Source organism: Drosophila subobscura, chromosome U (assembly GCF_008121235.1).
Source record: "Drosophila subobscura isolate 14011-0131.10 chromosome U, UCBerk_Dsub_1.0, whole genome shotgun sequence".
In the NCBI taxonomy this organism is placed as follows: Eukaryota; Metazoa; Arthropoda; class Insecta; order Diptera; family Drosophilidae; genus Drosophila; species Drosophila subobscura.
In genome coordinates, this window is record NC_048534.1 from 829,661 (window position 1) to 852,180 (window position 22,520).

General features: G+C 39.6%; 2 protein-coding genes across 4 annotated transcripts in view; both read right to left on the reverse strand.

The window, feature by feature from the left end:
• Window positions 1-12,165, reverse strand: part of LOC117900306 (zinc finger protein Elbow-like) — a 42,105-nt gene extending 29,940 nt beyond the window's left edge. The window contains exons 1-2 of one of the 3 annotated variants that reach the window (XM_034810622.1): window positions 12,150-12,165; window positions 3,684-3,957 (exon numbers count right to left, since the gene is read on the reverse strand). In XM_034810622.1, the coding sequence (XP_034666513.1) occupies window positions 3,684-3,752 (69 nt within the window). In that variant the 5' untranslated portion in view covers window positions 3,753-3,957; window positions 12,150-12,165. Of the gene's footprint in view, window positions 1-3,683; window positions 5,033-12,149 lie in introns of those variants that run through there. The other 2 variants (XM_034810623.1, XM_034810620.1) reach the window with 2 other exon arrangements.
• A 2,311-nt stretch (window positions 12,166-14,476) lies between these two features.
• On the reverse strand, window positions 14,477-15,067 carry LOC117900674 (partner of bursicon). Its single transcript, XM_034811119.1, has 2 exons — window positions 14,775-15,067; window positions 14,477-14,708 (listed from the first exon to the last, which is right to left on the reverse strand). The coding sequence occupies exons 1-2, from the start codon at window positions 15,030-15,032 to the stop codon at window positions 14,538-14,540; spliced, it is 429 nt and encodes a 142-aa protein (XP_034667010.1). The 5' UTR covers window positions 15,033-15,067; the 3' UTR covers window positions 14,477-14,537.
• Between the last annotated feature and the right edge of the window lie 7,453 nt (window positions 15,068-22,520).

Here is a 22,520-nt window from a genome sequence, read left to right on the forward strand (position 1 = left end):
CTGCTACTGTACAATCATATACCCTTTGCCAAGAGGGGGTGTCTGAAATTTAGGTCACTGGTTTGGTACTCACACTGCGGGGAGGTTGGAGACAATGTCAGATCGTGGCATTTCTATTTGTCTGTCTATGTACATATGTTTCCATGTGAACTAATCTGAGAGGTTAAAGGCTATCGGGTTGAAACTTGACATTTGCATGACCTTAATAAAAATAGATTTAAAAAGCTTTCCCCTAGAACTGTATGAGGCTTTAGCTATCCAGCGCATCCTCTACTTTTGGTAGATTTATTTGTAACTGCAAAGAGTATTCGAACTTCTTCTTTGTTAAACTTTCATCCTTTTTTCTTGCTGTTTGCTTTTTGAGTTATTATCCATTCGAATGCCGTTTATTGTTCCTTTTTTGGCAGCGCAATGTGACAGCAAATTATCAACAGTCATTTTTTAGATCTTCTCCGCCTGTCGTCTGTGTGCTCTAAGGCGCCGCTTAAAAGATATACACAAATGATGACACTGACAGCTGTCAAGCTTAGTTTATTTGATTTTATTATAATTAATTATTAGCAGATGACATTAATCATTGAATAATTTATACACTCGTAGATAGTGTCTTAGATACACGAAACACAACAGAAGGTTAGTCATTCACCAGTCACCAGTCGACAGGCAGACGCAAAAGGCAAATTTATTAAAATCAAAGTCATGAATATAACATCCCATATAAATAATTAATCGGAGCAGCATTAATTATTTAAAGTGTCTGTTTTCATTTTATACACTTGGAGAAACTTTCGGAGGATTTAATTCATATATTTATTTATTTGTTTAAAGCATTTAAAATAAATTAATGAGAAATTCATCGTTTGATTGAGCCATGTCTGTCTGTCCGTCTTGTTTGTCGGCTAGTTCTTAGAGACCATAAGAGATAGAGCCACCAAATTTTGCGTTCAGACTGCTGTATGCTCACGCTGAATTCAGTGTATTTAAAAAACGAGAAGGAACGTGTGAGACGCTTCTTACGCGTCACAACTTTTATACCCGGCACTCAGTACTACATCTGCACCTTAGCGGTTATTTGTCAAATTTTACATTTTTTCTTCATCTGTCATCTACGTCTGCCAATTCTCACGCCAACACGCTTTTTTAGCTCGATTTCTTTGTTCCGCTTTTAAATTAAAATTAGATATTTTTTTAAAGCACATTAATAATTATAAAAGTATTCTACAAACCACTTTCAATTTAATAGGTCCCCATTAAATTTTCTATAATACCAAATTTACCGTTAGAACTAGCTTCTATTCATTGTTAGGAGTTAGCCATATAAAAAGATGATTTATAGCCCCTAATGGCATCATTATCAAAAACATCATTGCACCAAAACCATTTGATAGTTTCCCATTCATTAAGATGTGTTATGTAAATTAATAGCCTTCTGTTTTTTGACTTTTCAATAGCTTTCACCCAAGAAAATCTTTGTAATCACGCTGAATGTGGCACCAACAAAAATGAATTTTACAAAAAATTACATTAAATTAATGTACCTTCTCGTACTCGTCCAACGAGTGCTTAACGCGGTGGCTGTTGCCATAAACAGCTTCCGTTCTATATGAACGAAACGTACTCTACAAATTCAAATGGAAATTTATTACTCTCACGGCAGTTCGAAAGAGATAGTACATAGTGATAGGAGGAGGAGGAGCAAGAGGAGACCGCCACAACTTTGACTCTGATTAACTGCCATAGTTTCTCGCCCGTACTCGCAGTGTGTAGCGCAGCAGCAACATTGCGTTGCATCTGAGTCTCATTCGGTGCGAGAAATTGCATTTGTTTTCTGTCATTATAAATTCAAATTTGGCGCACCATAAATTTGAATACAATTTCCAGAGGTGGTGGTAGTAGTGCTTTCGAGACTCTCTAAACACTTACACAAACTGGGACAGCAGCACCAGCAGTGGCAGTGGCAGCGGCAGCAGGGACCTACATGGGACCACGCCGCAGTCTACACAGATTTACATAGTTTAATATGAACAAATAGAAATAAGTTTTAAGTTCAGATATTGGGAAATTCATTATTCTACGGTTGTGAATTTGTTGTTTGCTTTTTGCTCCCCCTCTCCTCTACACTGCCCAGCGTTTGTAAACAGTTCTATTCAACTTTTATTCCATTCGGGTAGCACGCATGGGCCCAAGACAGAATGGCGGGGTTTGCCTTGAGAAAGGGGTGGCGACAGATGTTGCTGAAAAATTAACCGACCCACTGTCGACATTTGCATTCTATTTGATAAATGGCATAACAATCTCATAGGGACAGCCAAATACTATGGAAATCCCCATTAGATATTGAAAGAAATGGATCGATGATGTGGGGGGGGGGTATATATCATAGTTCTCAGAAGATTAGTCCTTTAGATCAGGGCTCGGCACGGCCCTATCCAAAGGGTATAGGACAAGGCGCTGCTGCTGCGCTGCCGCTCACGTACACGCGTATTACACTGATTCGTACCAATCCCAATATAGTGAAATGTTCCGTTTTGCGTGCGTCTGCACATATAAACGCAAAAACGGCTCGTTAATTGTATGGGTGCCGAGCACTGCTTTAGATGGTTATCCAAACGAATGATATATGTATGTACGAATATAAAGATAGAGAATTATATATTTCTATGAGGGGTTATACAGTATACAGAAAGTATGATACAAATAGAGAAACAATAATGAACGAGAAGGGACGTGTGAGACGCTTCTTACGCGTCACAACTTTTAAACCCGGTACTCAGTTAGTATATCTGTAAAAAATATTTTTTACATTTGACATTTTAAATTTTTTCTACATATGTCATCTAAATCTACTTCTGCATCACTTCTCACGCCTACACGCTCTGTTAGCTCGCCCCCCTCCCCTAGAGCCGCACACTACACGAATCAGAGTGTGGAATGAGAGAATGTGCAAAAAAAAAGCTGCTGGACGGGGTGGGGATAGCCACGGCAAATTAATTTCTTCATTCTGGCTATAATAATGATCCAATCTGATCTCGGTGATCTGATAGATATGGTCTTTCCCTACGGAATGGCGTTTTTAGTTATCTCCAGAGTTTATCTTTAAAATTGTGGACACAGCAGATTTTAGGCCTTTGTTTGGGGACGGAAGGGGCAGGGCGAAATTTTAAAATACACTTGTAACAATGTAAGCATACAGCAGTTTGGATGCAAAATTTGATTGCCCTATCTCTTATGGTCTCTAAGTACTAGGCGCTGTAAGGACGGACAGACGTACAGAGGGACGGACAGACAGACATGGCTATATCGACTCGTCTATTGATGCTGATCAAGAATATATATACTTTGTGGTGTCAGAAACGCTCACTTCTGTATGTTAAATTTTTTCCCCACAAATTTAATATTTCCTATTTACTCGTCGAGTACCGGGTATTAATCTATCATTAGATCAATGGATTATGATAGAGACGGATAATGGCTGTTTTCAAAATTGATTTAACTCCGAATTAACTCTGATTAACAAAAAATCAACCCATCGAAAAACCGAAAAACACAACTAAAGAAATACTCTCAAAAGTTGAACATTTAATGCGATTACGCATTAATTCAATATGATTACCCGCCCCACCCCAAAAAATTATAAATGAAACCGAAGCAGATATCCAAAAAAGAATGAGGCGACGACTTACCGCTGTTGGGGCTGTTGCAGCTGTCATATAATCCGGCCTTAAATAATGATGATTGCTGGATTGCAGCATTTTATTATAATTTGTTAAATCCACTTTGACGGCTTTTCTTTGGTGATTCGGCGGTGTTGGAGGTGTTGAGTTGTGTGGTGCACACTATGATGCACTGCGCTGCGGTGCGTTTGGTGTGTGTTCCAGCCAGACCGCAGAGTGGTGGCAGGGAAGCAGGCGGCAGCACGCTTAACGGTAAATGCCAATTTATGTGTGGCGTGTGCTGCTTGCTGTTGCGAACTCGTGTTCAAAGCGGCGCCTGCGCCTCGTTTGTAATAATTTTCCAAACGCTGCTTGCTGCCTAAACTGCGATGATGCTCCGCTGGCTTCTCGCTGATTAAGCCGTTTGTCGTACCGCAGCTCTTCTTGTAATTGTATTTAATAATATGTTGTATTTTTTGTTGGATTATTATAATCTGCAATTGTTATTTGCAGTGCTGGCCTTTGTTTGCAATTTGATGATTTCATTAATAAATCACCGCAGGGGAGGTGAACTTTTTTTTCATGCATCGAATTGTGACTTTCACGCCAGTGGCATATTAATTTGTTGCTGATTTTTATTTGCGCTCTGCTCTGCTTTCATTGCGTAATAAATTCATTAAGTATTATAATTGCCTTAGCTCGTTTTTTTATTTATTATTTATTTTAATTTTTTGCTCACTTTTTGTATGTGTATATTACGCGCCAAATATATTGCAAAAATGCTACACGAAATATAATAAATTATTTAAAAAGATATACACTTCTAGCTAATGGAATTACTTTCGTATATATTTTGTTTCCTTTATTTGCTGGGTTTTCATTTTTATTTATGGGTTTTCATTATTTCTTTGGCTTGGCCGTTTTTGGTTTGTGGTTTTGCTTGGTAGCCACTCGGCGAGGGCGCGTTTTATGATGAGGCACGTACGTGTATGTTTGGATTGGGTTTTGCGCCTCTGACAGTTGGTGTTCTGGAACCGATTTCTCATAGAGGATGGTATGGTAGATTTCCCCGGAACAAACAAAGGAATAAATTTCTCTCGAATGTGTTTCGTCGTGTATATACGTATTGGGTTAAGACTCAGTCTAGATTATGATAAAGCACCATGTTAGAGAACAAACATCACACAATAAATGATTTTACAAATATTTTTTTTATTTTTATATTTTCGGCACCTTACTTTTTTTTGCTTTTGGGGTATTCGATTGACACGCGGGACACACACGCTTATTTTTCTTTGTGGCTGTGGAAACACTCCGGTCGTACAGTCCGGTCGTAGCGTACGTACGAACTTTAAACGTGAAATAACAAAATTCGACTAAAAATCTATAAACAACATTCATTCTCGCTCACTCACTCGCTCGCTTATTGCTCTCTTTCTACCAGCAGCACTCTCCCTATCTCTCTCACTGAAAGTTTTAGTGAGTAGTTTTCAAGAGTTTGAAGAGAGCAAGAGAGAGCGCTAGTGTCTCTGGGTGAGAAAACCAGTTCAGTTGTTGTCATTGCTGTGGTCGGTTTTCATTTTCAACAAGTGTGCTTTTGTTGTTGTCTGTGGCCCCAAAAAAGCCATGCGCTTTACGCTGAGCGAAACCAAGACAGAGAGCGAGAGCAAAGAAACGAGAGAGATACCAGAGAGAACCGAAGGCAGAGATTGTGAGAGCTTTAGTTTATGCTCTTTGCTGAGCGTGCGCATGCTTGGAAAAACTGTAGTAGGAAAAAATGCCAAAACGTAGTAGCTGGGGGAAAGTAGTAGCACAAAAAGTAGTAGCTGCAAGAAATTGTTTTTTTTTTTTTTTAATTTGTAAGCATTATTAAGTGATCATGAATACAAAATTCAAACTATTGTAATTTCCAATTCGAAACATTGATTAAAATATTTTCAATTAAATTTATTTTAGGTGTGGCTTATTTTTAGCATAAAATACAATACAAACTTAAATATTTTAATGTCTGCCCATTCCAGAATTTTCTACCATTTCGGTTGAGCGGAAACAACAATATTAATGGATTGAAAAACGCCTCTGAGTAGGTTACAAATCGAATAAATTAGTTCCAAAAACGTTTTTCAAGAAAAGCCACAAAAAAAGTTAATTTAATATAATGTGAATGTATGGATATGCCATTCGCGCAAAACTCGCACACAATGCTGGCAACACCGTCTCGACGCTACCCCATTGGACGATCGACGCTTCTGTGTAGCCATTTTGGGTTATTATACCCGGTACTCGAAGAGTAAATAGGGTATATTGTATTTGTGCGGAAAAAATGTAAAACACAGAAGGAAGCGTTTTTGACCCCACAAAGTATATATATTCTTGATCAGAATTAATAGCCGAGCCGATTTAGCCATATCTGTGTGTCCATCCGTCTGTCCGTTTGTCCGTCCGTCTTGTTGAGCGCCTGGTTCTCAGAGACTATAAAAGCTGGAACCACCAAATTTTGCATCCAGATGGTTGTATGCTCTCACTGCTAGAAGTGTATTTCAAAATTTCGACCCGCCCCTTCCGCCCCCGATCGCGAAAATCTACGGTATCCACAGTTTTGAAGATAAAATAAATCTAAAAACACCATTCCGTAGAGAATGGCCATGACCATGATCGCCGAATTGGGATCTGATAGGATCATTATTATAGCCAGAATAAAGAAATTAATTTGCAGTGCCTTAACCCACCAGCAGGTTTTTTTTATATGCACATTCTCTCTCAATCTGTTAAGGAAAAATGAAAAAAAAAATTGTAAAATGTAGTTTGAAAAAAACCGCAAAGGCTTAATAGCCGAGTACCTTGTATAAAAGTTGTGACGCGTAAGAAGCGTCTCACACGTCCCTTCTCGTTTTTCCACCTTGTTGTTGTTACTTATGGGGATTTTATTTATATACATATATGTACGGATATTTGTACGAATGTTTTTTGAGAGAGAAACGCCATGGCGTCGGCCATTATTGTTTACGAGCAGGTGGGTGTGTGACGGGTAACGTAGGGGGGAAATGTGTTAAAAGATAAATGTTGGAAAAAATATGACTTAGAGCATAACCAAGAGAAATAGAGAGAGATTAGGAGAGAATAGTATGCAGAGAGTTTCATGGAGAGAGAGAGAGAGAGAGAGAGAAAGAAAAAGCGAGAGAGATTCGTTTCTGCGAGAGAGAGTTTTTTGTTTTCCCGTCCTGTAAACAGAAAACAGCTGATGGGTTAACTGTATCTCAACGAGACGGACACGAAGACAGGAAATGTCTTCCGCAATACTTTTGGCTAATATCCCGCATTTGGTATTTTTTTACCCGGTACTCGAAGAGTAAATAGGGTATATTGTATTTGTGCGAAAAACTGATGTATGTAACGCACAGAAGGAAACGTTTCCGACCCCATAAAGGATATATTTTCTTGATCAGCATCAATAGACGAGTCGATAGAGCCATGTCTGTCTGTCCGTCTGTCCGTCCTGATGAGCGCCTAGTACTCAGAGACCATAAAAGCTAGAGCCACCAAATTTTGCACCAGACTTCTGTATGCTCACACTGTTACAAGTGTATTTAAAAAATGAGCCACGCCCCCTAAATCCCCCGCAAAAGCCTCCCAAATCTACCATTTTGAAGATAAAAGAAGACTAAAAACGCCATTCCGTAGGGAATGACCATATCTATCAGATCACCAAATTGAGATACGATTGGATCATTATTATAGCCACAATGAAGAAATTAATTTGCAGTGGCCAAACCCACCCCGTCCCGCAGCTTATATGTGTTTTTTACACATCCTCTCATTCACACTCTGCTTCGCGCAGTTTATGGCCTCTGCCCCTGACACGTCTCTGCCCCTGCCTCTGTCGCGACTCTGCCCTGACTCTGCAGTGTTTGTTTCTAGGGGAGGGTGGCGAGCTAAAGGAGCGTGTTGGTGTGAGAAGCGCTGTAGATGTAGATGACAGATGAAGAAAAAATGTAAAATTTGACAAATAACCGCTAAGTTGCAGATGTAGTACTGAGTGCCGGGTATAAAAGTTGTGACGCGTAAGAAGCGTCTCACACGTCCCTTCTCGTTTTGTGATCGTTTTACTATCAGCTATATTTGTTTGAAAAAATAAATAAGGTTTGCATCACTTTTAAAAATATATTCCCAATTTTTTAGGCAAGCCTAAAAATAATCGTTATTTTATTTTCCTTACAAGCCATGGTGCTGAGCGTTAAACTCTCATCTGGCCACCACAACCGAACCGAACAAACGTCAGTGGTTCAAATGATAGTAATGATAATTACAAAACAGCATATCCAGCAGCATCTAAGGATTTTCGGTCTCAACAACCGATAAAGATAACTGAAATAAGATTGCCAAGTACCCAAAAAGTGAGGAAATTTAATAATTGTCTGCGAAAGACAGATCTTAAATAAAGTTAAAAAAAAAAAAAAAAAACACGGCTCAAAAAAAAAAATTTTATTTTCCAAAAGCTACCAAAAGCTACCAAAATAATCACCAAAATAGTTTACGACTAATTCCCAAGCCCCAAAACAAAAATAATGCCCAGAAATCCTATATAAGTAATACCCTCCGGGAAAACAACTCAATTCAGGTCGTTGTTGGATCGTAAAAAGAGCGCTCGTAAAAAAATCAAAAACAAATCGAATCCACGCAATAGGTACAAAATTCAAGAATCGAAATGTTGCTCCAGCTTTATGGCATTTAAATGCTTTGCTTTTTTGAGTGGAAAGAGAAATAAAAATGTATACTAATCTGTGGCGCTTTGAAGTAACAATCGATAATTAACATATTTCAACCATATATTGACAGCTCTCGGGGGCTGCCTCTGCCTCTGCTGCTGCTGTTTCGCTATGGCCCCACGCCTTTTTTTGTTTGTTGAGTCGATCACCATTTTTAGTGATGCTCTCATAAAAAATGAGCCCCCCGTCCGTGGTCTGCGTGCATTTGTCATGTTCATTAAGAAGCTTTTGAAAGTTTCGCCTTTCAACAAGCATAAAATGTTTATTTTGATGCTACTTTAATGGGCCGAAGTCTTAGTCAAAAAAACGTTTTATGACTTCCTTTGTTTCAAAATATAGCTTTAGTTTCATTTTATTTGGTTGCCTAATAGTATCTTTTCTGGTTCAACACAAAACAATCGAGTTTCAATTAACCCCACACACACAAAAACTGTGGTCTATCTCTCTCCTATCCCCGTGTTAACCACAAAATTAAGTAGCCAACATTATTTTGTGGCCACATTACAAGCCACAAAGCTGGCTGGATGGAACAAAAAAACCGGACTTACTGTATAATAGAGAACTCTGGCTATGTCCTTATCATTTTTTTTTGCTGTGTTTGTAGGTCGGGTGTCTATCCCCAGCAGACAAATAAGTTTGTAGGGCGGTTTGGGGTCGTTTCCGTTTCGTACTTTTCTTGGCATTTTAGCAGTTCATTTATGGAGACATGAGGGTACATATGTATGTATGTATATATGTAAGTATGTATGTACATATATGTGGCACATGTAACCGGAAAAGGTATAACACAAAATGGTCACCAAAGTGGTTGAGTGGTGGTCATTTGTCCGGGGAATTCCGGAGTATCCACTCTCCATCCGACAGAGAGTTTAGCTCTTTGACTTGGCTCGACTCGATAATTACCGGTGGCTTGGCATTTAATAAATACACTTTTGGATTGTCATTTATTTCAAGGTTTGCTTGGTCATGCTAAAAAAATTATTTCAGGGGAAAACTAACCAAATCTTCAGGTTTCAGCGACGCACTGCTTGCTAATTGCTTAGGAAGGGAAAACGGAACTAAAGCTAAGACTCAAATTTGATAGCTGAATTGCTTACATTTAAATCTTATGGGAAAACTAAGAAGGCTTCAGAACCAGCGAACCAAGGCTTCAGGTTTATCTGAAGAGATGCTTGCTAAGACTTTGGATTGATAGAACGAGCCAAACATATTGATGAATATTTACGTAGATTTGTATGAACTCTTGATCTTCGAACTGAGATTCGAAATACATTAAACCAAAAGAGATGGATGTTCCTTTTTTATAACATTATTTGAAGATTTCTCTCACTGTTGCGTATCTCGTAAGAGCTGTTGCATTTCCCGCTTTTCCTCTACTTATTGCAGAGAGCAATGCCAAGCACTTGCTCTCTCTCTCTCTCTCTCTCTCTCCCTCTTCCTCTCTGTGGAGTCTCTCATTCACTACGGGTCTTCCAGCCTTCCCTGTCTTCTCCCACTAAGTCTAGCCACCACTCTTTTTATACCCGGTACTCGAAGAGTAAATAGGGTATATTTGCATTTGAGGTAAAAAAATGTAACACACAGAAAGAACCGACCTTATAGAGTATATATATATTTTTGATCTGCATCAATGGCCTAGTCGAAATAGCCAACTTTGTCTCTCCGCCCGTCTGTCCGTCCTGCTGCCTGTATATGTATACATCCGTCTTGTTTGACGCCTCGTTCACATGTGACTCATGTGATACCACACTGAATCAAGTTTGTTTCGGCTCGCCCCCTTCCGCCCCCAGAAGGTGCGAAATCTCTCATATCCCCAATTTTGAAGATAAGAGAAAAGAAATAATGAAATTCCGTAGGGAATAATCATATCTATCCGATCACTGGGATTAGATTGGATCATTATTATAGCCAGAACGAATAAATTCATTTGCAGTGGATACCCCCACATCGTCCAGCAGCTTTTATTGTGTTTGCTTTTTGTTGTCATTTCTTCTCGCTCGCACAGAAGTGATGTAGATGTATGTATATAGATGACAGATGTTGAACAAATGTAAAATGTAAAATTCGAAAAAAAACAGTCATATATACTGACTGAGTACCGGGTATAAAAGTTGTGACGTTCCTACTCGCTTTTTTTTAGTCTGCTTAACCCTTAGCCAGGTTGGGGGCATTGGTTTAAGTATGTGTGTGTGTTTACGTACATATGTATGTACATATGTGGACGAGTATGAATTATATGCTGCACACTTTTTAACCCTTGGCATATTTTATTTTACAAGCTGCTTTACTTTTACTCCCCGACTGCCTGCCGCCGTGGCGTGCGCTGGGAAGGCGAACAAACGCACTTATTGTTAGTGGGTGTACACGGCGCTGCTCTGCTCTGCTCAGCTCTGCTCTGTGTGTTTGAGAGTTTTTGAGATTGTTTGTCGTATGTGCGAGAGTGTGTTGGCCTTTTTTTGCTTGTTGATTTTTGCTGTTTTATTCTGTTTCTGCTGCTCGTTTGTCGGTGGGGCCCCGCCTCAAGTGCGCCTGCGAGTTCATAAATTTACTCTCTGGGGCGTATGAGTAATGTGCAGAAGCAGTGTGTCGCCCCCAACCATGTGTTTGTGTGTGTCTGTGTGTGGAAAAATAAAGAAATGAGAAAATATACCAAAAAGCCAAAGGCCAGCAGGCAACATATGCTAGCATCAATTTCATTTTACGTTTTGATATACTTTATGCCATGAAATAAGCTTTCATCTTTCTCTCTCTCTCTCTCTTTCTCGCTGGAAGCCTTGTCTACAATGAAAATGGATGCTAGCCTGGCAAAACAGGCCTAATTCTCAGTTCTGTGTGATATGTATACCCTTTAAATAGCCTCAGTCAGAGGTAAATCTTGGCTTGGTTCAGGGGAAAACAAAGCATAGACTCAGGGAAAAAATGAACCAAGGTCTCAGGTTTCAGGGAGAAAATTAACCAAAGCATCAGGTTTAATTGAAGAAGCGAAGGGAATTATCTTCAGGGAAGATAATAATTTCATTGCTAGTGTTTGAAATGAAAAAGAGAGTCCGCATAAAATATATATCCATCTGACACTATCCACATATGTATGCAAAGGTATCTATGTAAATGCAAACGGTTAAGATACCGTATCATTACTCTTCCATACCCGTTTGCCTCCCCTGTTAAGTATCTAACTTATTAAACTGTCACACAAGATCAAATCGGTAGAATTCCTACACTTTTCCTAGAATTTTACAATCTTCTGGCATTGTTCATTAACTTAATTGTGTTATAAGAGGCTCCGCTCCGCTATAAGTCTTCGTTTTAGTTGCTCATTTCCGGTCAACTGCTGACGTTTATCATAATTGCACTTCATTTGCATGCCATGCCCAAGAAAATGCAGCTCACTTTTCATAAAATTGTTTCTGTTGCTGTTGCAGCACTCTCATCTTTGGGTGCTGTAGCCTGTCGCCGACTCTCATGCGGCAACAGAAACTGTCGCCGTTCCTGTCACTTGATGTCGCAGCGCATTAGAATATGTTGCATGTTGCTGTCTCTCTGGCTATACCCTCTTTCCACCTCGGGCATTGCTGCTTCAGCAATGGGTGGCAGTTGCATTTATGCATGATGCAGGCGCTGGCAAAATTGTATCTTATGACAGCTGCTCCTGCTGCTGCTGTTGCGTATAAGAAATATGTTGTCATGGTTGTTGTTGTTGTTGTCTTGTTATATTTTCTGCATGTTGCACATGCTGCTGCTGCTGGCTGACTCTCGCCGAGTGGACTCGGTGCAAGTGGAGAGAGAGAGAGACGCCCCAAAACAAATGCCAGCTGTAAAAATCATAAATTTATTGCAAAATGCAAAAACGCTTTGCGCTTTGTTGCGCTTTTACTCCACTGACAGGTGAACCCGCTTGCACCTAGGCAGCCCCCTGTACTAGCTCGCACCTCCCCCGCCGTCCGCTGCATGCACGTGCTGCGTGCTGTTGGCGCTCGAATTCTGAATTTTTCATCGTCTGACTGAAATATGATATACGATATGTGATATGCAGGCGAGGAGGCATTGTGCGAAAGCTACTGCAACGATGCTTCCTAAAAATACTCTAAAAGTAATAGTTGGATAATATGAATTTTGGCAGATGGCTGGCAAAGGCTGAGAAGAAGGATTTTTGTAGCCTATAAATTTCCGTTTCCGACCCCATAAAGTATATATATTCTTGATCAGCATCAATAGCCGAGTCTCTGTCTGTCTGTCTGTCTGTCCGTCTGTCCGTCCTGATGAGCGCCTAGTACTCAGAGACTATAAGAGCTAGAGCCACCAAATTTTGCATCCAGACTTCTGTATGCTCACACTGTTACAAGTGTATTTCAAAAATGAGCCACGCCCCCTTCCGCCTCCGCAAAAGGGCGAAAACCTCCCAAATCTACAATTTTGAAGATAACAGAAAACTAAAAACGCTAAATTGGGATCCGATTGGATCATTATTATAGCCACAATGAAGAAATTAATTTGCAGTGGCCAAACCCACCCCGTCCCGCAGCATTCACACTCTGCTTCGCGCTGTTTATGGCCTGGCCCCTGACACGTCACTGCCTCTGCCTCTGCCGCTGCCTCTGCCGCTGCCTCTGCCGCGACTCTGTAGTTAGTGTTTCTAGGGGAGGGTGGCGAGCTAAAGGAGCGTGTTGGCGTGAGCAGTGTTGTTGATGTAGATGACAGATGAAGAAAAAATGTAAAATTTGACAAATAACCGCTAAAGTGCAGATGTAGTACTGAGTGCCGGGTATAAAAGTTGTGACGCGTAAGAAGACGCGTCTCACACGTCCCTTCTCGTTTTTTGTGTGTTTCTTTGGTTTGGCCAGGCCTTTTGGTTATGGCTCTCTGATTGAAATCAATGTGGTGTATATTATGACCATGGTTTAATACTAATGCTATTAGACAGCTATGAAGAATGAACAAGGTATGAATTAAGGTACATATGTATGTATTTGACTCAAACTATTAATCATATATGGAAGTAGGAGTTAAATCCTTCTACAGCTAAATAACTTATCAACACATAGACTATATACTTTTCGATTACCATAATGAAATGTAAAAGGTGTTTTTTTTTGTACAGTGATTCGATCTCCGGCAGTTACGTGACTCCATCCGGAATGGCAGTTTGCCTAGAACTGGAGCGTCCCTGCCTGGATGCTGTTTTATCTCTCTTTCTCCTCTCTCTCTCTCTGCTGAAGTATTTAGTTTAAATATATAATTTATATTGTGTCGGCACGTTGTGATGATGCTGGTTGCTGCAGTTGCTTGATGGAGCAACTGACGTGAACTGATGCCACCCAAAGCCCTGCGTGCCCTGCTTCACGGCAAGATCGCCCGCCTTGCTTCCTGCAGCCTGCCTGTTAGTTATTAATGGGCGTGACAAATAAACTATGAGTTTCGCACAAACGAACGAAAGGCGGTAACAGGTAGCAGCAGCATCGACTAAAGACAGATCATACTCTCGCCTATATCGTGTTTGGGTTTGGGTTTTTGGGGGAGCGGTTGGAAAAATGCTTGAGTAAATTACAGTGTGTGCAAATGTGCTTGTGAACATGAAATTATAATATAGCCCCCAAGAACACAGAAACGGGTTTCCGTGCCGGCAGTCCCCACTTCACTTTACAATTAACCCGATGTTCAGGCCATGCCATGCCTCTCTTTTAGCTTTTTGCCTTTTAATCAAGACAGCATAAAACGTTTAAAATTAACAAACCAGAAAGTGCAGTTTATGCTTTATTGTTATGTTTTGCAAGAGACGTAAAGTTTCCGGGTGGGTCCCAGGTCCAAGCTGCCAGGAGTCTCGCTCGACACAAATGAGTCAATCAGAGACTCCTCTCAAGCCATCAAGAAAATGCAACGACACTCCATAGATAATAGAGAATATTCTCTCTGTGAATATCATTGACTGTTAAAAACATTTTTTGTGGCCCTCCAGTCACATGTCAAACATTCAGGTGGAGCAAGTTCCAATCAAAACATCTGTTGGCCCTTTAGGGGTACCAAAAAAAAGAAAACACATAACCATATACAAACATTCAATTTACATTCGCCATACAATTTTTTGAAATATATTCAATATTCGTTTGGATTTATGGGGAAGTTAACGTGTAAAATCGCCACACTTGAAGCATTTGCATTCGGTAGGCTCCCGCAGACGTATATCCATGGTGCCCATTTCCTGTGATGTTAGACGAGTGCCATCAGGATCATAGCAGTGGGTGAGTGTGATGACCTTTTCCTTGAGGAAACTTTCGCGACAGCAGTAGCATTCCTAAAGATGGAGATAGATATTTGTATTTGAGAGCGTTCTGTAAGATGTGGACTGGGTGCTACTCACCTTCAGAAAACCCGTTGGCGTAATCACCGATGGTTGTACCTGACTGTTGCATAATCCCTCACATTTATTGACTATAACATCCGCATTGCAGGTCCTCTGCATGCGTCCCAGTTCATCAAATTCCTCCTTGATCAAATGTATTTCCGATTTAAGGGTCTCGCAGTTCTCATCGCCAGTGCCCTGATGGTTATATCGCAAAGCCCTTAGGCATTGGGGCACTAGGACCGCAGCAATGAAAAGAAATTCCTGGACATGCATTCTGTACCGTAACCAACACCCAACTGTTTGGATACCACTGAACAGAGGCGGCTTTTATAGAAGGGCCCAAACCGATTCGGCGATACAATGCCATGATATATGTCAATGACTCAGCTGATGGAATGTTTGTGTCCTGCTCAGCAGGATATGATTTGGTAGGACCTCATTCGATTATGCGTCAATCACTTTGCTGTTCTCTTAACTGGCGATTAAATCAAATGGCCCAGACCACAAGTTAAGTATGGAGTTCATCTGATGTATGTAAGTACATACAGTGGGGAGCAATGATGAGTACATGTTCACAATAACTGACTTTCGTCGCCCATAACTTCTAAACGCATAATGCAAGCGTAACCAATTTTTTTGTAGATATCAATCACTTTATTCTTAACAAATAAGCAATACCAGAAAAAATACAAATGTGAAGCTTTTAAATAGCGAAAAATAAAAAACTAAAATAACTCGCATGTACACATTTATGCACTTTTCGTTGCTTTCACTTATTTAATATTTCAAAATTTTCTAATCAACAATATTCTTGCAGATTTGATGTTAAATATTTTTCTGTTTATATTCTAGTAATACTAACATTAAATTAAGACATTCCTCATAATAATCGAAGCAGATTTCATGAATTTATTAAATAGTGCCTATGTTGTACCTGAGACAGAAGAAACAATCTAGAAAATGTAAATATTATTGTGTAGCTCACTGAAAATGGCTATACGAAAGCTATCACTGCCAATACTATACTATCAATGTAGGTCTAGATGGCCAAGTATGGCCATCGTACCACCCCCTGAAAAATCCTTACACCATTTTACATCTACCGGCACTTTTCACGTGGTAGGTAAATAATGGTAAAGCAAACCCGAAAATATCAAATTAGCATAACAATTTGACCACGGATGATTGAAAACGTGTTATCAGGTCAGATGATTCCAAATAATCAAATGGGTTGCAGTAATGTTAGCGTAAGACCGAAAAAAGGCTTCAAGGACATCATATCAAGCAAACCATGAAACATGCCGGTAGATGTTAAATGGTGTGAGGATGTTTCAGGTGGTGGTACGACTTGGCCATCTAGACCAACATTGATAGTATTATGCGAAAAGAGCATCCTTTGGACTTAGAAAGTCCTTGTTACTAATTTGCGACATTATAAGTTTGGCTTTTGGGTCTGCTAGCGCCTTAGGGCGACCTTGGCTTTGCTGTTTCGGGACAAAATTTCTCGTCTTTTCCACTCTGATCACCACCGATTGACTAATGCCATGTTTTTCAGCAGTATTAGCTGTTGTATAGCCATTTTCAGTGAGCTACACAATAATATTTACATTTTCTAGATATTGTTTCTTCTGTCTCAGGTGCAACTTAGGCACTATTTAATAAATTCATGAAATCTGCTTCGATTATTATGAGAAATGTCTTAATTTGATGTTAGTATTACTAGAATATAAACAGAAAAATATTTAACATCAAATCTGCAAGAATATTGTTGATTTGAAAATTTTGAAATATTAAATAAGTGAAAGCAACGAAAAGTGCATAAATGTGTACATGCGAGTTATTTTAGTTTTTAATTTTTTGCTATTTAAAAGCTTCACATTTGTATTTTTCTGGTATTGCTTAATTGTTAAGAATAAAGTGATTGATATCTACAAAAAGATTGGTTACGCTTGCATTATGCGTTTAGAAGTTATGGGCGACGAAAGTCAGTTATTGTGAACATGTTCTCATCATTGCTCCCCACTGTACATACACGTATGCACATACTTCTAATAAATATACGTATGAGGTCGCAGAGTGCAAATCTAGGAAAAATTGAAAATCAAAGTGGGAAAAAATTATAAGAATTTCTTGTACAATTTAGCCTCAAATTATTTTTTATTTTTATAAAATACGAGCACTTCCGTATTCCTACGACCTAATAAAAAGTATATTAAGCCATTCCCATAGCGATTTGCTATCTGCTGACACATATGTTTGTTGTACAATATATTCATTCCGACTGCAATCTGTAGAAGAAGCTCGAGTGTCTACCGTAATGGGTGTTTCATACAAAAAATAAAAATAAAAGAAATCGCAATCTGTTTGCCTCTCATACTCGTAACTGCCTTTACCTTATCTCTCTCTCCCTGGCACTGTTTTTGTTTCGCCCCAAAATTCGCAGCATCCACAAAATGTTGCTCCTCTTTGCGCTCTTCCCATTTTACTGCTTCTTTTGTTCTCTAGGAGGGTTATGGTCGATGTGCTGTGCTTTAGAATCATCGACGCAAACGCAAAAAGTTTCAATGGAGCCGTAAATTATGTTTTATTATGCAATAAAGTCAACCATAAAAATGCAGCAATAAATTAAATTAACTACTAAAAATGCTGATTTTTTTATTGCCCTCCGTTTGCAAAATTGTTGTGAATGCCCAGCAACTTTCTCTTCTTATATGCATACCATACATACATATGTATGTATGTAAATACATTCATCATATGAAATATATTTTCATAGGTGCCTCTCGTTTGGGCCAAAGCTCTCAACTGTTTTGCCTTTATTTTTTTACGTATCTACTTGCCCTCTGTTTTTTTAAGCCCGGTACTCGAGGAGTAACTAGGGTATATTGTATTTTTGGTCGAAAGTAGATGTATGTAACGTTCAGAAGGAAAAGCTTCCGACCCCATTAATTATATACATATATTCTGTATCAGCATCAATCGCCGAGTCGATACAGCCATGTCCGTCGTCTGTCCGTCCGTCTGTCCGTCCAGACGAGCGCCTAGATACACTACTCGACAAAATCGAACTTTCTTAGTGAATTTAGCCATTTTATTAAGCTGATAAATGCAATAATACTCTGTGGTTTTAGCCTTCCGTGTGAAAAAAATTGAGCTTTAAAATGCAAAAATGTTGATTTTTGTGAGGTATTTTTTACGAAATTTTGACTTCACTACTTCACTAAGATTACTACAACCAGATGTAAGATACTTAGTAATGAACAAAAAAAAAAATTGTAACAGCTCTTTAAAAAAAAGTTCTGCCACAGAAAAAACGAGAAGACGTGTGAGACGCTTCTTACGCGTCACAACTTTTATACCCGGTACTCAGTACGACATCTGTACCTTAGCGGTTTTTTGTCAAACTTTAAATTTTTTCTTCATCTGTCATCTACATCTACAACACTTCTCACGCCAACAGGCTCCTTTAGCTCGCCCCCTTCCCTAGAGCCACACACTTCAGAGTCACGGCAGAGGCAGAGGCCACAAACTGCAGAAGCAGAGTGTGAATGAGAGAATGTGAAAAAAACAAATATAAGCTGTTGGACAGGGAGGGTTTAGCCACTGCAAATTTGGTGATCGGGTAGATATGGCGTTTTTAGTTGTCTTTTATCTTCAAAATTGTAGGTTTGGGAGGTTTACGCCCTTTTGCCGGGGCGGAAGGGGGCGGGGCTCATTTTTGAAATACATTTGTAACAGTTTGAGCATACAGAAGTCTGGATGCAAAATTTTGTGGCTCTAGCTTTTATAGACTCTGAGATCCAGGCGGACAGACGGATGGACAGACAGACATTTCTCAATCGACTCGGCTATTGATGATAGAATCAAGAATATATATACTTTATGGGATCGGAAACGTTTCCTTATGTGCGTTACATACATTCACTTTGTGCACAAATATTTACTCTTCGAGTACCGGGTATAAAAAAAACCATTTCTAAGCCCCATATCTTTCAGAAAAAGTTGGTCTGGATCAAAGCGGCCAAATCGTGTTTAGTAGTGATATCAGAGACGACTATAAGAACTAGAGCAAACAAGTCTTGCATCCAAACTTCTATATTATCCAACTGTTACAAATATAACTAAAAGCTGTCAGAGGGAAAGCTTTTAATCACCATGGGCTAGCTGTCCCTGTCTTATTAATGTATTTCCTTTACTAATCCAAAAATGCATTAAAAAATACCGAAAATAACCTAACACCACAAAACATCAACGGCACACAAAACAACACCAAAGGCTTCAACAGACAAATACAAAAAATCCTGCAGTCATGAATGCACATGAATGATGCTGGCAAAAATAAAAAAGCGGAGAGAAATAAAAACAAGAGCGCAATATTTTAAATAAATAAATATGACTCACTAATACAGAAAACAATGCTGCCAAAAAAAAAAAAAAAAAGTATACTCAAACAACAAAAACAAAAACCAACGAGAAGGGACGTGTGAGACGCTTCTTACGCGTCACAACTTTTATACCCGGCACTCAGTGCTACATCTGCAACTTAGCGGTTATTTGTCAAATTTTACATTTTTTATTCATCTGTCATCTACATTAACAACAGTAATCACGCCAACACGCTCCTTTAGCTCGCCACCCTCCCCTAGAGACACACTTTGCAGAGTCAGGGCAGAGTCGCGGCAGAGGCAGAGGCAGCGGCAGAGACGTGAGGGGCAGAGGCCATAAACTGCGCGAAGCAGAGTGTGCTGCTATAAACTGCGGGACGGGGTGGGTTTGGCCACTGAAAATTAATTTCTTCATTGTGGCTATAATAATGATCCAATCGGATCCCAATTTAATGATCTGATAGATATGGTCATTCCCTACGGAATGGCGTTTTTAGTTTTCTGTTATCTTCAATTGTAGATTTGGGAGGTTTTCGCCCTTTTGCGGGGGCGGAAGGGGGCGGGGCTCATTTTTGAAATACACTGGTTTCAGTGTGAGCATACAGCAGTCTGGTGCCAAAATTTGGTGGCTCTAGCTTTTATAGTCTCTGAGAACTAGCCGACAAACAAGACGGACAGACGGACGGACGGACAGACGGACATACTGACAGACAGACATGGTTCAATCGACTCGGCTATTGATGCTGATCAAGAATATATATACTTTATGGGGTCGGAAATGTTTCCTTCTGTGCGTTACATACAACCGTTATCCGCAAAAAATACAATATACCCTATTTACTCTTCGAGTACCGGGTATAAAAAAAACAGCAAAGTCAAACCCCACGAAGCGACAGGAACAAGGAGAGAACAGGGGACCGGCCGACAGTTAATTCCGAGAAAGAGGAAATTACAATTCATGCCCTTTGGCGAGTCCACGATTATCAGATCGAATTAGCGTCTGACTCTGTGGGTCGTGTCGGTGGCCAGAGGAGAGATACCATTCTTCTCTGGCTCAGGGTCGTGTTATGGGATGAGTGTGTCCTGGGGCCACATGTGCCACACATTTTTTGTATTCCCGGTACTCGAAGAGCAAATAGGTTATATTGTATTTGTGCACGAAAGTGGATGTATACACAAAGTATATACAATATTCTTGATCAGCATCAATAGCCGAGTCTATATCTGTCCGTCTGTCAGTCCGTCTCTTGGTCTTGTTTGACGCCTCGTTCTCAGAGACTACAAGAGCTAGAGTCACCAAGCTTTGTGAGAAGGCTCATTTGATTTCACACTGAATCAAGTTTGTTCCAAATCAAGCCACGCCCCCTTTCGCCCCCACAAAGAGCGAAAATCTGCTGTATCTACAAATCCACAAGATAAGAGAAAACTAATAATGCAATTGCGTAGGGTGTGACCACATCTATCAGATCACCGAATTCGGATTATATTGGATTATTATTATAGCCAGAATGATGAAATAAATTTGCAATGGCTACCCAAACACCGTCCAGCTGCTTTGCTTATTCTTGCTTTTTGTTGCTCATTCTTTCTCCCTCGCTCACGCTGCCTCATGCATTATGTATCACTGTGGAAGGGCGGCGATCTGTAGATGTTGGTACATACATAGTACATACATATATACTGACTGAGTACCGGCACTAAGCAAACAAAATATTTGCAACGCCAAGTCAATTGTTGTTATATGTATACATTTTTAGATGTTTATAACCGTTTATCCCTTTCGTCCTAAATGTACTTAAGAAATATATGAGCATAGAGGGGATACACAAAATCAATTTATTTTTATTTGGGGCAAGCTGCTTCATAAAGTCGCAAGTTTGAAAGAAAGGGTATGTGATCTCAGAACAACAGAAAAATGCCAAACGTCTGCTCAAACGCTAAAAATTGAAGTCGAGAATGGATACACGCATTGCCATCATGTATGTATGTACATATGTATGTGTCACCGCACACATGAAATTGCGAAGCAGACTTCAAGAGGAAACAAAACTTTGTTTTTGCGAGAGTCGCTTTGGGTTCAATGTTCAAGAGAGCCAACGCCAAATTCTCTCAGCCGAAGGCTCTCTCACCAAGAGCCGAAGCCAATGGGAGCCGATCCACTATACTGATTAGGCAGCCAGTTTTAACTTAGTTTGCAGTCTCTATGTGTTGTTTGCTTAGTGGTACCGGGTACACGAGTGTGACGCGTACGAAGCGTCTCACAAACGTTTTTACTTGTTTGCCCTTATTTTTTGTGTGTTCATTTCACTATCCCGCAGACAAAACAACGTAAAAAAGAGTTAAAAACAAATTCTGACATAATGACAGGACCTATTTTTTATACCCGGTACTCGCAGAGTAAATATCCGTACAGAATATCCATATCAATCAGACCACCGAATAAGAATCAGATTGTATCATTATTATAGCCTTAATGAAGAAATTAAATTGCGGTGGCTAGCCCCCACCTTTTCCGGAAGCTTTGTTTATTAATTGCTCATTCTCTCATTAGACACTCTGCCTCATGCAATGTGTGGCTCTGGGCGAGGGGGCGAGATAACATATGTAGAGAACATTTAAAATGTAAAATTCGAGAAAATCATGGGTGTAAGTACATATGTATGTATGCATGTACATTAGGTGACATACATACATATGAATAAATATATGTATGTACATATGTATATACAGACTGAGTACCGGGACTTTTACCGGGACAGACTGAATAAAAGTTGTGACGCGTACGAAGCGTCTCACAAACGTCCCTACTCGTTATTTTTCACATGTCTGGAGGTAGTAGACGGTAAGTGGATGGAATTTTGTATTGATTTATTTGACTGTTCAACGACTGATTCAATTATGCATGTTTCAAGTATCATGTAACACATTTGTATGCTCTTTTCAACCAGCTAACAGAGGATTTGAAATTCAATTAAACGGAAATGGTTTTGTAGAGTTAATTTGATCTAAATTCAGTAATAAATAGTAACAATATTCGAATATTTGAGAAGTATCTCATGAAATCCTAGACACCTGCAGGAGCCAATCGAACTTTTTAAATGTTGCTACATATCATTATTATTTCCGTTGCCTCTCAATTCAAATTTGTGTTTTCTATCAAATTTTTGAACTTAAATGTTCCTCAACCCATTAATTCACGCTGATGATCTCTCAAAATTGATAGAATATTTACATCCAAAGAATGTGATTGTCTGGCAATTGGCAGCTGGAGAAACATAAGCGAAGACCAGACCATAAAAGCCACAATCTAAAGACACATTAATTCGACTCTTACTCTTGGTCCCATCGCTGCTGCCGTTGACTCATTATAGGTAAA

Coding starts and splice junctions, on each gene's coding strand:
- LOC117900674 (XM_034811119.1), bottom strand. CDS start 15,032: ATGCATGTCCAGGAATTTCTTTTCATTGCTGCGGTCCTAGTGCCCCAA. Junction 14,709..14,774: donor CGCCAACGGGTTTTCTGAAG/GTGAGTAGCACC, acceptor CTCCATCTTTAG/GAATGCTACTGCTGTCGCGA.